This window comes from Microcaecilia unicolor, chromosome 8 (genome assembly GCF_901765095.1).
Source record: "Microcaecilia unicolor chromosome 8, aMicUni1.1, whole genome shotgun sequence".
Taxonomy (NCBI): Eukaryota; Metazoa; Chordata; class Amphibia; order Gymnophiona; family Siphonopidae; genus Microcaecilia; species Microcaecilia unicolor.
Genome location: NC_044038.1, coordinates 49,173,814 through 49,188,613, shown reverse-complemented (window position 1 = coordinate 49,188,613; position 14,800 = coordinate 49,173,814). Strand labels below are relative to the sequence as shown.

At 43.8% G+C, this 14,800-nt stretch overlaps 1 protein-coding gene across 1 annotated transcript in view; it reads right to left on the bottom strand.

Moving 5' to 3' along the window:
- Positions 1-14,800, bottom strand: part of LOC115476056 (periplakin-like) — a 172,100-nt gene that overhangs the window by 103,396 nt on the left and 53,904 nt on the right. The window contains exon 2 of the mRNA XM_030212182.1: positions 4,675-4,774. Coding sequence (XP_030068042.1) covers positions 4,675-4,774 — 100 coding nt within the window. The remainder of the gene's footprint in view (positions 1-4,674; positions 4,775-14,800) is intronic.

The window sequence follows — 14,800 nt, the reverse complement described above, 5'->3', positions numbered from 1 at the left end:
GGGGGCACACAATGAAGCTACAAAGTAGTACATTTAAAACGAATAAGAGAAAATATTTCTTCACTCACCGTGTAATTAAAATCTGGAATTTGTTGCCAGAGAATGTAGTAAAAGCGGTTAGCATAGCAGGGTTTAAAAAGGTTTGGATGGCTTAGCTAGGCGTAGCTAGAATAGTTGACACCCGGGGCCGGTCATTTTTAACACTCCCCCCCCAAATCCAGTACTAGGCATACCGAGAATACAAAACACTCAGGACCTATAGAGCAATTCCACCATACCATAAGCAGTAATTTGTACGAGTTACACAAGGAAAAGGAAAACATCTTAAACACTACAGTGAGCACTAGAACATCAATTCACCTATTGTAAAACGAAAACAGACAGATTAGTACAGATCGTCGATCCTGCACAGTCAATGCCAACCGAAAGCTACAGTATGTCTTTTTCACAAACACAGATACACCCTAATCCACTATAGAATAAGTAATCATAAACTTTCTATTTAGACAAAAATTAAACTGAACCCCCGATGCCAGACTCTGCATACAATGCAACACCACAGAAACAGAAAATGTCCCCTAGTACTGTGCAAAATATAAAGACAGTAGATGTAAATTTGAAAAAACTAACAAGTACCAATCACCACTTTACAAATTAACAAATAGAAATAAAACAAATACAGAAAATAAAATAATACCATTTTATTGGACTAATACATTTAGCTTCCAGAGGCCAAAATCTCCTTCCTCGGGTCAATACAGTATAGTACTGTTACAGTATCCTATCCTGACCTGAGGAAGGGGGCTTTGTTCTCTGAAAGTTAAGTCAAAATGTATTAAAATTAGTCCAATAAAAAGATTACCTTATTTACATGTTCTATTTATAAACATTTATTAACACAGCTACAATACTATATCCTAAAGCAAAAAAATAAAAATATATATTTTATTTACAGTTTGTTGTCTCTGATTTCTGCTTTCCTCATTTTCTTTTCACTGTCTTCCTTCCATCCAGCATCTGTCTTCGCTCTCTCTCTGCCATCCAGTGTCTGCCCTCTCTAATGTCCACTGTCTGCCCTCTTTCTCTGCCCCTTCCATCCACTGTCTGCCCTCTCTCTCCCTTCCATCCATCCACATCTGCACTCTATCTCTGCACCTTCCATCCACCATTTGCCCCAGTCTGCCCTCTTTCTTTCTCCCCCTTCCACCGACCATATGCCCTTTCTCTCTGCCCCTTCAATCCGTCTGCCCTCCCTCTCCCATCCATCCAGGGTCTGCCCTCCCTCACCCTCCCCCCTTCCATCCAGGGTCTGTCCCCTCTCTCTCTGCCTCCTCTTTTCAACCCCCAGTTCCAGCCCCCTTATTCCACCTGCCCCTAGTTCCAGCCCAAGCCCACATCTCCCACCTGCCCCACTATCCCACCAGTCCCCAGCCCTTTTCTCCCATCAGTCCCGAGCTTCAGCCCCCAGCCACTTCTCCCTGTCCCCTATTCAGCCCCTAGTTTCAACCCCAGCCCTTTTCTCTCACCAGTCCCGAGCTTCAGTCCCAGCCAGTTCTCCCTGTCCCCTTTAAAGCCCCCAGTCACCACAGTTTCAGCCCCTGCCCCTTTTCAGCCCCCAGTTCCATCCCCCTTCATCCACCACATGCCTTGCATCCCCCCTTTTCAGCCCCAGACCCATTCTCCCACCTGCCCCAGGCATGGACCCATTTTCTCTCCTGCCCCCTTGTCAGACCCCAGTTCGAGCTCCAGACCCCTTCTCCCATCTGAGCACTCCCCTCCCCAGTCCCCTTCTCCCCTCTGAGCACCCCTCTGAGCTCCCCCACCCCTCCCCCAATCCCCTTCTCCCCTCTGAGCACCCCTCTGAGCTCCCCTTCTCCCCTCCCCAATCCCCTTCTCCCCTCTGAGCACCCCTCTGAGCTCCCCCACCCCTCCCTAATCCCCTTCTCCCCTCTGAGCTCCCTCTCCCCCCCCAACCCGGTCCCGTCCCCCCTCCGTCGAGAGCCGACAGAGCCCTCTTCTCCTGCCACCACCCTGCCTTTTTTAAAGAAATCCATGCAGCGACACAGGCAGCGCCTCGCGTCTGCCCTGTGTGTGCTGTGAAAGGAGAAACTCGCCTCGCTGGCGTCGGGCCTTCCCTCGCTGTGTCCCGCCCTCGGGGAAACAGGAAGTTACATAAAATGTATTGTACTGTTTTGGGATCTTGCCAGGTACTTGTGACCTGGATTGGCCACTGTTGGAAACAGGATGCTGGGCTTGATGGACCTTCGGTCTGTCCCAGTGTGGCAATACTTATATAAGGATGTGGTAACAGCGGTTAGTGTATCTGAATTTAAAAAAGGTTTGGACAAGTTCCTGAAGGACAAGTCCATAGTCTTTATTGAGAGACATGGGGAAGCCACAACTCTCCCTGGGATCAGTAGCATGGAATCTTCCTACTATTTGGGATCTTGCCAGGTACTTGTGACCTGGATTGGTCACTGCTGGAAGCAGGATACTGGACTAGATGGGCCATCGGTCTGCCCCAGTATGGCTATTCTTATGTTCTTATGTTCCTGGCAAGTAAAAGTTGGTGCTACTGTTCCTTTGAGTTTATGAGATTGTCTGGACTGCTCAGTTGCTCTCTGCCATTCTCCAGAAGCTATTTCCCTAGGCTATTGCTTGGTTTGCCTAATGGTTGAGTCACCCCTGGTGATGAAATGCATCTTACAGATGTTGGAGCAGTAGAGGAAAGGGATTTAGGATTTTACTCATGCCTTTTTTCGGTTGTAGCTCAAGGCAAGTTACATTCAGGTACTGTAAGCATTTTATTTTTGTCTCCAGAGAGATTACAACATAAGGAACCCTTTAACAAACGGGCATTAAACCTTAACATATGACACTCAGGCCACCACAAAATTCGTTAACGTATTTTGTGGTATTTTGCCTGATTGCACATGCTAAGTACGTCATAGCTATTTTTCCAAAATAATGGTCTCGAGGGGGTGTGTCAAGGATGGAAAATGGGTGTGCAAGCATTAATCCACAAGCACATTTGCATCAGTGTGTGCTTACTGGCTAATGCAGGAGCACGCAGCACCTCTTAAACAGAATGTAGTAAGTGCCTCGCATTATTTTTTTGCAAGTCTCACACACTAATGGAAAAATTAGCACAAGGCCTGCAAAAAAATAAATAAATAAAAAGCCCTAAATACTACTGAGGATCCAGAAGAAATGGATCCTCAGGAGCTTAGCCGAGATTGGATAACAGAGCCGGTAGTGGGAGGCGGGGCTGGTGGTTGGGAGGCGGGGATAGTGCTGGGCAGACTTATACAGTCTGTGCCAGAGCCAATGGTGGGAGGCGGGGATAGTGCTGGGCAGACTTGTACAGTCTGTGCCCTGAAAAAGACAGGTACAAATCAAGGTAAGGTATACACAAAAAAGTGGCACATTTCTTGGGCAGACTGGATGGACCGTGCAGGTCTTTTTCTGCCGTCATCTACTATGTTACTATGTTACTGTGTTGAACCAGGGCTTAGCACATGGCAAAATCCAGAATTAAGACACACTAAGCCCAGATTCTAAAGCCTTTTAGTAAAAGTGCCCTAAGTTTGCACTTGAGGCAACAGAGGGTTAGATGACTTGCTCAACACCACAAGGGCCCCAATGATCAATGGTAAATACGGGCGCTAGAGGCCACTATTACCAGACTAGCAACCACATTTACCTTCACACATACGATCAGAGGGGTCTGGCACAGCAAACAGTTCCCATGCTAGGCAATAGTGCAGAGTTCATTTAAATTAGGTTTAAATGTGCTCTGCGGTATTCCACCCCTATGATCAGAGAATAGTGCTGCCACCGTTTTCTGGGGATCCATTGGACCCCTGGACCCCCCCCCCAATCGCTGAGGCCCTGGTAGCAAAGTGCCCCACGATCTCCCCCGACACAAGACCACAGGGGGCTGGAGATGTGGTGGATCTCCAGCCCCCCCAATCTCCCTCCCACAAAAAGAAAATCCCTGGTGGTCCAATGGGCTACAAATCCAACCCCCACCCACCCTGGTGGTCTAGTGGCAAACTTCCCCCGTACCTCAGTCAGATGGAGGAGGGAGTAACACTCCCACCCTCTTCTTGCGCCGCCTCCAAAATGGCAGCATGATGCACTGGGCGGTGCTTCCCTGCTACTCCCTCCGCCATCTGATAGAGGTATGGAGGGAGGGGACTGCTAGACCACCAGGGTGGGTGAGGGGTTGGATTTGTAACCCACTGTGTCTGGGGGGGGGGGAGGGTCTAGCCCCCCCGTGTCACTGTACTGGGGGAGAACTAGACCACCAGAGCCTCAGCGATGGGAGGGTCCAGGGGTCCCATGGACCTCTATCTTCTTTGTTTGATAGGTCCGGGCTTGTGCGGGAGGATTGTGCCTCAGCACATGGTCAGGCACAATCCTACCACACTTTCCCCGGATGACCAATGCTAATAACACGATTAAATTTGCATGTTATTAGTATTGATCATTAGGAAGCTAATTCCTTACGCTGTTCCAGCGCTATTTTTAGGGTACTGTTTTGGAACAGTGTGGGGAATTGATCATTGGGACCAAGGAGATGTAGTGGGATTGACAGGGCTTCCCTGGTTCTCAGCACACCTGCTATTAGGCTATTTCTAGGGACTGTTGGACCTACTGGGTAATACATACTTTCTGCAGCTTGTTGTCAATGTCCACGATGTTCCTTTCCACCTGGTCGGCATTTTTCTGCAGTCGCTCGATGAGCTCTGAAAGCTCTTTGTTGATAATGCTGTAGAAAGAGAGAGCGAAGGGGTGGTCAGGAGCACGCAGCATCTTCATGAAACACATCGGTTTGGTTCTCACATTTCAGGGACGCTCCATTCCAGTACTGGCATGTTCCCAAGTCCTACTCAACTTACTTTCTAGAAACAAATGAGTAAAGTGATATGGTCGACATGTTAGTCCACTTTTAAAGGTAATAAATAGAAATAAAACAAAACAAAACATAGAAAAGAAAATAAGATGATACCTTTTTTATTGGACTAACATAATACATTTTTTGATGTATCAAAAAATGTATTACGTTAGTCCAATAAAAAAAGGTATCATCTTATTTTCTTTTCTATGTTTTGTTTTATTTCTATTTATTACCTAGAAACAAATGAAATGAATTAAAACCTCAATCTGAGGTAAAATGTATGCAGTGGGTATGCCCTCCAGCCAACTCCCAGCAACTTGTTAGCTGATGACTCATTACTGCCTTTTGTACAACTTTCCAAAGTATGTGTGTGTGTTGCCAAATGGAGAATAATGTGGGATGGGGGAATTGGGAAAGAGCAGAGCCGGGGAAGGTGGCAACTTTTAAAGGTATACAAGAGGAAGAAACAGGAAAGCACTAGTTTCCTCAGTGCAAAACCTTGTCAGCTAGGGTTGGGGTATCTCAAACACTAGGTACAAGGAAACCAGGGTATCAAATTAAGTACGCAGCACTCTGCATCAGCACAGGACAAGGGGAAGGAGAATGAAGGAAGCATTTTACTATCATCACAGGGGCAGTGGGAGAAGACACTTTGTACAGAGGGATGGAAAGAACATGAGGTGAGTGGAGCACTGAACATAAGTCAATATAGGAGCTCTCTACCCAGAGAGATGGGGATGAACTCAAAGGCAGAGGAATTCTCAGCAGAGGGGAAAGGGGGGGGGGAATGGGAGATAAGAGGGTTCTCAGCTTAGAGGGAGGAGTAGAGCAGAGCTCACTGGATTTTAAACTTGTTTACTAAGAAGGCAAGGTGGAGTCTTTCCAGCTAGATAATTAGAAATTCCAAGTACATTCTTCAGGAGGCAGCTCTACATACATACAGTTCCTATGAAACTTTCTGCAGTGGACAGACCAGTATCTTTGCTCCCCATCACTGAGCACAGTCCCAGTCTGTCTGTCCCCTTTTCTCTCTGCTTTAGTACTAACATGACAGCTGCATAAGTGTTTGCACTGTTCAGACAAGTCAAGTACAAATATTCTCCTGTGTCTTTAGAAAGGGAACAATTTCTTTTGGTTCAAACGTACTGTTTTTTTATCACTCACAGTCTCCTTCTTAAAGTCTGCTTTTATTCACGTAACAGATTTTTAAAAAACCTTCACTATTTGCAAAATGCGATGTACTGTGGAACCCTGCAGTGTAATATCTTAGGAGAAGAAACATTACCCTTTCCTGCTGAATAATTAAATATGTCAGCTTCTCAGTGCAGAAAGACCTGCCAGGTTTTCTCCCCACCTCTCACCTTTGGCATTCACTTACCAAAGAGCTGGTAGGAACAGAATGCCTAACCTGCAATCATACAGTAGCAAAAGAGTCTAAATACACGTTGCATTTATATACAGCCACAGTGTGGTAGAACACCTGGGGTTCAGCCTACATAACACTTTCATAGGCCAGAATGAACCACCCTCTCATCACTGCTTCTCTGTTCCAGTGTATAGCAAAGCATGGGAGAGATAAAGGGGTCCGCTTACCAAGGCGCACTGAAAAATGGCTTGCGGTAGTGTAGACGCGGGTTTTGGGCACACCAATCCATTTTTTAGCGCGCCTGTGAAAAAGGCCTTTTATACAATTTTTGCAGAAAATGGACGCGTGGTAAAATGAAAATGGACGCGTGTCCATTTTGGGACTGAGACCTTACCGCCAGCTATTAACCTAGCAGTAAAGACTCATGCGGTAACCGGGCGGTAATGACCTACACATGCCAAATGCCACTTGGCGCGTGTCCGTTACATGCTCCTGAAAATAACAAATATTTTTCAGACGTGCGTAACGGATGCGCACCAAAAATGAAATTACTGCAAGAGCCACGCAGTAGTTGGGCGGTAGCTCCATTTTGGCATGCGTTGGGCGCACGTAGACGCTTATGCGGCTTAGTAAAAGGGCCCCAAAGAGTCTTCCCACAGACATAGTACCATAACATAGTAGATGACGGCAGAGAAACACCTGTATGGTCCATTCAGTCTGCCCAAGTAAGATAAACTCATATGTGCTACTTTATGTGTATACCTGACCTTGATTTGTATCTGCCATTTTCAGGGCACAGACCATAGAAGTCTGCCCAGCACTAGCCCCGCCTCCCAACCACTAGCCCCACCTCCCACCACCAGTACTGCCACCCAATCTCCGCTAAGCTTCTGAGGATCCATTCCTTCTAAACAGGATTCTTTTATGTTTATCCCACACATTTTTGAATTCCATTACCGTTTTCATCTCCACCAACTCCCGCGGGAGGGCATTCCAAGTATCCACCACTCTCTCCATGAAAAAATACTTCCTGACATTTTTCTTGAGTCTGCCCCCCTTCAATCTCATTTCATGTCCTCTAGTTCTACTGCCTTCCCATCTCCAGAAAAGGTTTGTTTGCGGATTAATACCTTTCAAATATTTGAATGTCTGTATCATATCACCCCTGTTTTCCTCCAGGTTATACATGTTCAGGTCAGCAAGTCTCTCCTCAGTCAGTGGGAAGTAGTACATCAGCTCACAAGTCTCTTTTATTTTTTATTTATGCTTTTTTATTTGTTATTTATTTATTTGGAATTCTTATATACTGCCCATCAACAATTCTGGGGTTCACAACCAATGCAAGAAATAATAATTAATAATAAAAACAACCCTAAAAAATACACATCAACAAACACCAATAAATCCTAATAAATAAATAAAACAAAACAAAACATGAACTCAAATAAGCAAAGAAAATACCTGAGACGAGTAATGTCTTAAAATGAAATGGGATGTTTCTGTCTGCTAAAATCAAAGAGGGCAAGGGGGAGGGGGGGGAGGGGAAGGGAACAGTAGATTTCTATCTGGGAAGATCACTTCTTGGTGATCACCCTCTGTAGCCTTACAGGATCAGAGAGAACACCAGCTTTGGATAATTCTGGGGCCCTTTAATTAAGCCGCGGAAGCATCTACGCATGCCCAACACACGCCAAAATGGAGTTACCGCCCGACTACCGCATGGCTCTTGCGGTAATTTCATTTTTGGCGCACATCCGATATGCGCGTCCGAAAAATATTTGTTATTTTTGGGCGCACATAACGGACTTGCGCCAGGTGGCATTTGGCACGCATAGGTCATTATCACCTGGATTCTTTACCACTAAGTCAATGGCTGGCGGTAAGGTCTCAGACCCAAAATGGACGCGCAGCAATTTTGATTTTGCCGAACGTCCGTTTTCGGCAAAAAAAGGGCATTTTTTTGTAGGTGCACTGAAAAATAATTCTGCGCCTGCCCAAAACACTACACTACCGCAGGCCATTTTTCAGCGTACCTTAGTAAAAGGACCCCTGGCTCATCAGTCCACTAAACAGCATTACAATCTGTAGATTTCTAAGGAAATGAACTCCTGCCTGGATAATTCCTCCACATCCACAATTCTCATTTTTACCATGGTGGCTCTTTTCCTAATAATGGAGCGGACAGTTTCCCATGTTCTTTAAGGAGAAAGGCTGGTGATGGTAAGAGATTGGGGGGGGGACGGGATTGAATGCTGTAGCACGAGTGAAAATAATTCAGGGTTAGTGTGTCTGATACAGAAACCTGAGAATTCACAGCTTATTTATTTATTTAGATTTTGCTCACACCTTTTTCAGTAGTAGCTCAAGGTGAGTTACATTTAGGTACTCTGGATATTTCTCTGTCCCAGGAGGGCTCACAACCTAAGTTTGTACCTGAGGCAATGGAGGGTTAAGTGACTTGCCCAAGATCACAAGGAGCAGCAGTTGGATTTGAACTGGCCACCTCTGGATTATAAAACCAGTGCTCTAACCACTAGGCCACTCCTCCACTCAACCACTAGGCCACTCCTCCACTCTTCAAAACTGGCAGGGTGCAGTAAACTGGATGATTGGATCAAAAGCAGGATTAATACCCTGCAATTACAGACTTATGCCAGCAGACAGTCTATAATTAAAGGCTGGTGGCCCACTGTGCCATCATAATGAAACTGTAGCACCAATAAAATCTGTTCTATTTCCTGGCTTACAGAACAGTTAGCCACATACACCCACGTTTACAAAGTGAGATTGGGAGGCACTGAATTAATAATGAATATTTTATTTTCTTCATTCAAGCCCTACAGTAAGGCATTGTGTGGCGTTCATTCTGTATCTCGGACATACTCCATCTGCCCTCCTCCCTCACCAGCCTCACATTTTCATGAAACAGAAAGCCAGGCTGCTGCGGGGCTTTACCCATGGCCCAGTTCGCCATTCTCTCTGCTGAAAAGGCGGCTTAGTCTCTGGAGAGAAGAGATAGTGCAGACCAGACCAGTAGAGAAGGTGGAACAGAAGCAATGGCTAACACACTGAGCTGGGTTGACAGGTTTATCCCAGGTCTACCCACAAACTGGATCCATTTTTCACATAAGAATGGTAACTGGATTACACTGCAATCTAAAGCAATGGATCCCAAACCAGTCCTGAGGAAATCCCAAGTCAGTCAGATTTTCAGGATATCCACAATGAATATTCATGAGAGAGATCTGCATTCACCTCTTCCACTGCATGCAGTCTCTTTCATGAATAGTCATTGTGGGCATCCTGAAAACCTGACTGGCTGGGGAGCCCCCAGGACAGGTTTGGGAACCACTGATATAAAGCTACATACTTCAGAGGAGTGGGGTGAAGTGGCGAAGGGAGAGCATGGTTCAAGCCAGTGGCATATTTTGAATCGGTCTGAGTCCAAAGTGGGTGAGAATGGAATCTTCACTCCTCTCCCCTTGCTCTACGCCTGGGTTTTTATGAGTGTGTGGAAGAGTGTGAAAAGCTGCTTATGGCCTCCCAGTGAATATCAGTCCTGGCCCCAATCAAATAAATATTGTTGAAGTAGGGGTCCCTAATATTATCTGGGCCTATACCAAAGGGACCACATATTATACCTACTTGAACAGACTAAAAGCTGTTTTACAAGCTCAAGTCCCTTTGGGGGTAATTTTATGAAGCTGCCTAATGTGGCTGGCCAGTCAGCCAATACGAATTTTCAGTGTTAGCCATCTAAATTCTCTTCCACCAAGCCAACCATGCTACTGGGTGTGCCTATCTTTTGAACAGGTACATTTTTGAATGTTCCAAGAAGGCATTTTTAAAATGTCAGGTCCAGCTCCTCAACTTTAGGGCCCTATTTACTAAGGTGCACTAGTGTTTTTAGCACGCACTAAAAATTAGTGCACGCTAAACGCTAGAGATATCTATTTATTCCTATGGGTGCCTCTAGCATTTTGTGTGCTAATTTTTAGCACGCGCTAAAAACACTAGCGCGCCTCTAGCGCAGCTTAGTAAACAGGGTCTTTAGTAAAGGGCCCTTAAGCTGCGCTAAACAGTGCCCTGCGGTATTAGCGTGAGGCTTTCCTGCCCACTGAGGTGATAACTTGAAACTTAAAATGACCAAAACAAATATAATGAGACTAACAGTAGAACTCCTGAGACAGCAAGCTTCTTTTCAAGGAAGCTGTTTGGCAAGTTTCCCTTTGACAATGTGTGTAGATCTCAGGTACAATGAACCTACATACTCTTTCACCTTCATGGCAGAGTAGAGAGGTGTGGCAGCCGTGTTAGTCCACTTTTAAAGGTAATCAATAGAAATAAAACAAAATAAAACATGGGAAAGAAAATAAGATGACACCTTTTTCATTGGACATAACTTAATACATTTCTTGATTAGCTATTAAGTTATGTATTATGTATTATGTCCAATAAAAAAGATATCATCTTATTTTCTTTTCCATGTTTTATTTTGTTTTATTTCTATTGATTACCTTCATGGCACCAAGTGCAAAAGTATGCACTGGAAAAGATACCCAGCAAGAGAGTACACAATCTCTTTATGTAATTCCCTTTCCCGTCCTAACTCTCCTCATTATTTTAGACAGGTAAAAGTATGTGCAAGGGGAGAAGGGTAATAATCAACCTGTATTTTTTCCCCTATGGGTAAGCCTGAATTTGTACATGTAAAAGTCACTTTGATTATTGCCACCTAAAAGACTTCATGGGTTTGTTCAGCCATTCCCAGACACCATCCATCTCCAGTAGCTGTAAATTCTGTATAATTTCCTTAGTTTTGTCACCCATTTGCACACTCATATCCACATCAAATCCTTTATTATGCAACACTTTATAGCTTTGAAAGCAAACAGTGAAATACCTTGGCAGATATCAGAGCTTGCAACTAGTCTGAACTCAACTGGTTGCAGCTGGACACATGGACCTTGTATCTCCTGGGTGGCTCTTCTAGCGACCAGCCCAGTGGGCAGGGGCATTTCTGTCCCCCTCCTCCTATGGGCTTATTTTCTGTTGAGTAAGTTGTCTCATTTCCTGTGTCATGCTCCTGGTTTCCATGTAGACCTGTATTCCATGGCTTGTGACTTTTTCTGATGCTCCTGATTTCTAGCCCATGTCCTCCATCCTTGCTTTCTTCAAGTATTCCTAGATTCTAGTCTTGCCTTTAACTTGTGCCTTGTTTTCCATATTGAATTCTCATTCATGACCCCTGTTTGCATTACTTTGTTTTCCATATTGGATTCTGGTTCACATTCCTGTATGCATTGCCTTGGATTCATTGTTAAATTCTTGTTCATGCTTCTATTCTATCATTTATAGCCCACTTTATTTCCATTAGGATTCAAGGTGGATTACAATGTTAAATTCACATTTACCTAAAAGAAGTACATTATATGATTATGTAAAAACATCATCGAATTTGGTGAGTTATAGATATGTTTTAAAATTTTTCTGAAAAACTTGAATTGGGATATCATTCCAGATTATTACTCCTTGAGAAGAAAGGAATGAACTAGTATTAAATTAGATTTTATTTTCTTTATGGAAGGATAGCCTAATTTTAGAGTTGTTGAAAAGTAAGGAGGGACCATAAACCTGGCAAAGGAAATTTAGGGATTGCACCTCTTACTTAAAGCGTAACCCCCAACTCCTCCCCAAGACTTCTGGAAGATGGAAATGTCTCACTTCTCCTATCAGACCTACCCTAGTTTATTCTGCAGAGACTCAGTGAAAGGGACAGAGCTCTGGAAAGCTTGTCACAGATGTATTAAACTAGCCCAAGAAAAAAAAAAGTGTCCTGATCACTATTTCTACAGACTTAGGGCCAGATGCACTAAACGAGGCAGCAACCTGGTTTTTAAACCAGTTCTAGCCAGTCTAGCGAGCAAGTAGTAAAACAAGACAAGCACAAAAGGGTTCTCCGAGCCATTTTCCTGTCACGGTAGCAGCTAACGAAAACGGAATGCAAATTATCTACAGGTTATTATAAGGAGCTAATTAGTAATATAATACGCATGCAAGACAGATGCACAGTCGTTTTTGCGACCCCATGCACCATGGAAAACCTAATGGGAGGTCTACACCTCTCGTTGGGGCTGCGCGGGACCCATGTAGAGGAGGACGCCCATCGCAAAAATCGGAAGAAAAAAACGTCCAAGTGCTCGTCAGGAACATCCTTTCAAAATAAAAAATATAAAAAAAGTAACAAATGTGAGCACAGTGATGTCTAAAGACATTTGTATGCACAAAGCACAGTAAAGGATATTTATAGTAAGCAAGATTAGTGCACTATTGGAGGTTAGGGGCAGTCTATGATTATAAACAGTCACAATTGCAGAGACTTGATAAAAGCATGACATTAAGTGCCTGCGTGACAAAATATATTGCTTACAGAGTAATTATTGCTTCTCCTATATTTAGTTGTGTATCAGACCATTAACAGTAAGGTGGAGCATTGCCATTTTCCCTATTTTTTGGATTGATATTCCCAGGAAAAGCAGCATGAAATCTATTTTATGATTTTGGGATCCTGCCAGGTACATGTGACCTGAATTGACCACTGTTGGAACAGAATACTGGGATGGGTGGACCTTCGGTCTGTCCCAGTATGGTGGATGCTTATGTCCTTGCACTGGAAAATCATTCATAACTTGCACCACGGAGGTGGCTTTCATAATTTAATTTGACAAATTCCATAAGTCTTGAGTTTGGACATCTCTTTTTCCTCTAATGGGGCAGTTCCTGGCACAATCTTCCAAAGATGATCTGTGCAAATTAAACCTCCTTGGTTAGTACTTTAAAAAAACATTGACCATCACTGGCTGAATACTGACCTGTTTGTTTTCTGTTAGGTTTTATATACATAAGCCTAATATTCAAAGGCTTTATGCTCCTAACTTTAAGAGTTAGGCTTCTAAATTGGCTTCTTTGAAAATTTACTAGGGCTGAGTGCCTAAATTTATACTGAAAATATCACTAAACTACTAAATCTAAGAGCATTCTAAATAAGCCTAGCACCAATTTTCAGCATTATCAGGTGCATCTCCAGATTTTACCGAGACCTTTGTAATTGCCTCAGGTTTCCTTGCCTGTGCCCCTAACTAGCAGCAGTATCACAGAGTATACAGCATTTTTTTTTTTGCTCCTTGGTGAGCTATTTCTTGGCTGCTTTTCTCCTGGAAGCTCAAGGCTTGGATGCTGAGCAGCTATGAAACGATGAGGAATATTTAGTATGTTTCTTATTAAACATGCTGGCGTCTCCCCCCCTGCTTTTACATTGTGTTTTGTTTGTTTGCTCACAAGTACAGTAATTGAAAGCAGACATTTGTGCTGGCGTGGAAAATTCAAAGATTATTCAGAGCTAGAAATCAGAAAAGGGGGTTCAGTTGCTCCCGTCATGCAGGCCTGGAGAGCAGGTATTTTTGGAATGCAGAGTCACTGTGTCACACCCTGTGCTGCAATCCTGCTTCATGCCCTTCTGCCAGGTTGTACGCAGGACGCAGCTGTTCTTACAGAAATCCTTACTAGACCCCAACATTCTTAACACTTGCTCTCAAACTTGCAGAAATTTAAGAGCTTCACAAGGCAGGCGGTGCTGTAGAGACTTTTGAATAGTAGAATATCATGTATACATTAGAAAGCTGATTGTGTCTGCTTATAATCTGTATGTGATCCATGATTTGTTTAATGCGATTTTTATGCATGTAAAATTGTAATTCACCTAGAACTGTGGATAGTGCTGAATATAAATTTTTTTAAATAAATAAATAAATAAATAAATAAAGGTTTGGACAAGTTCCTGGAGGAAAAGTCCGTAGTTTGCTATTGAGACAGACATGTAGAAGCTACTGCTTGCCCTGGGATTGGTAGCAGAGAATCTTGTTACTATTTGGGGTTCTGCCAGGTACTTGTGATCTGAATTGGCCATGGTTGGAAACAGGATTGGCCATTATTGGAAACAGGATACTGGGTTAGATGGATCATTGGTCTGACCCAGTATGGCTATTCTTATGTTCTTATGTAACATTTCAATGACATGCAAATACAGAAAATGTCAATAACGTAACAGAAAAATAACCAAAGAAATGAATTACATTCACTTAAGCCACAATAATTTGGACCAAGACAAGAAAGATAGAGCAGCAAATAACCAGATACAATTTTAGTATGTGGGCAAGCAGGGTAATTGCATGGAGCCTCAATGCCACAAGAGCCACTTTTGGGAGAGCAATAACATGTGAATGTCGACAATTCAGGCAGTTCCAAAGCAGTCTGTTTGTGGAGAAGGGGCAGACCTGAAAGTTATGTGGGCACCAGCGATATTTACTACTGGTGCCCACATTCTTAACTGGGCAGATGGGACCTCATACATTGCAGCCCTATCTTTGCCCGGTTGGGTATGTGGGTATCAACCAGCACCCGCACAACTTTGGGTTCACCGAAGACCCGGATATTCAATGCCAGTACCTAGATCTGACATGGCATTGAATATC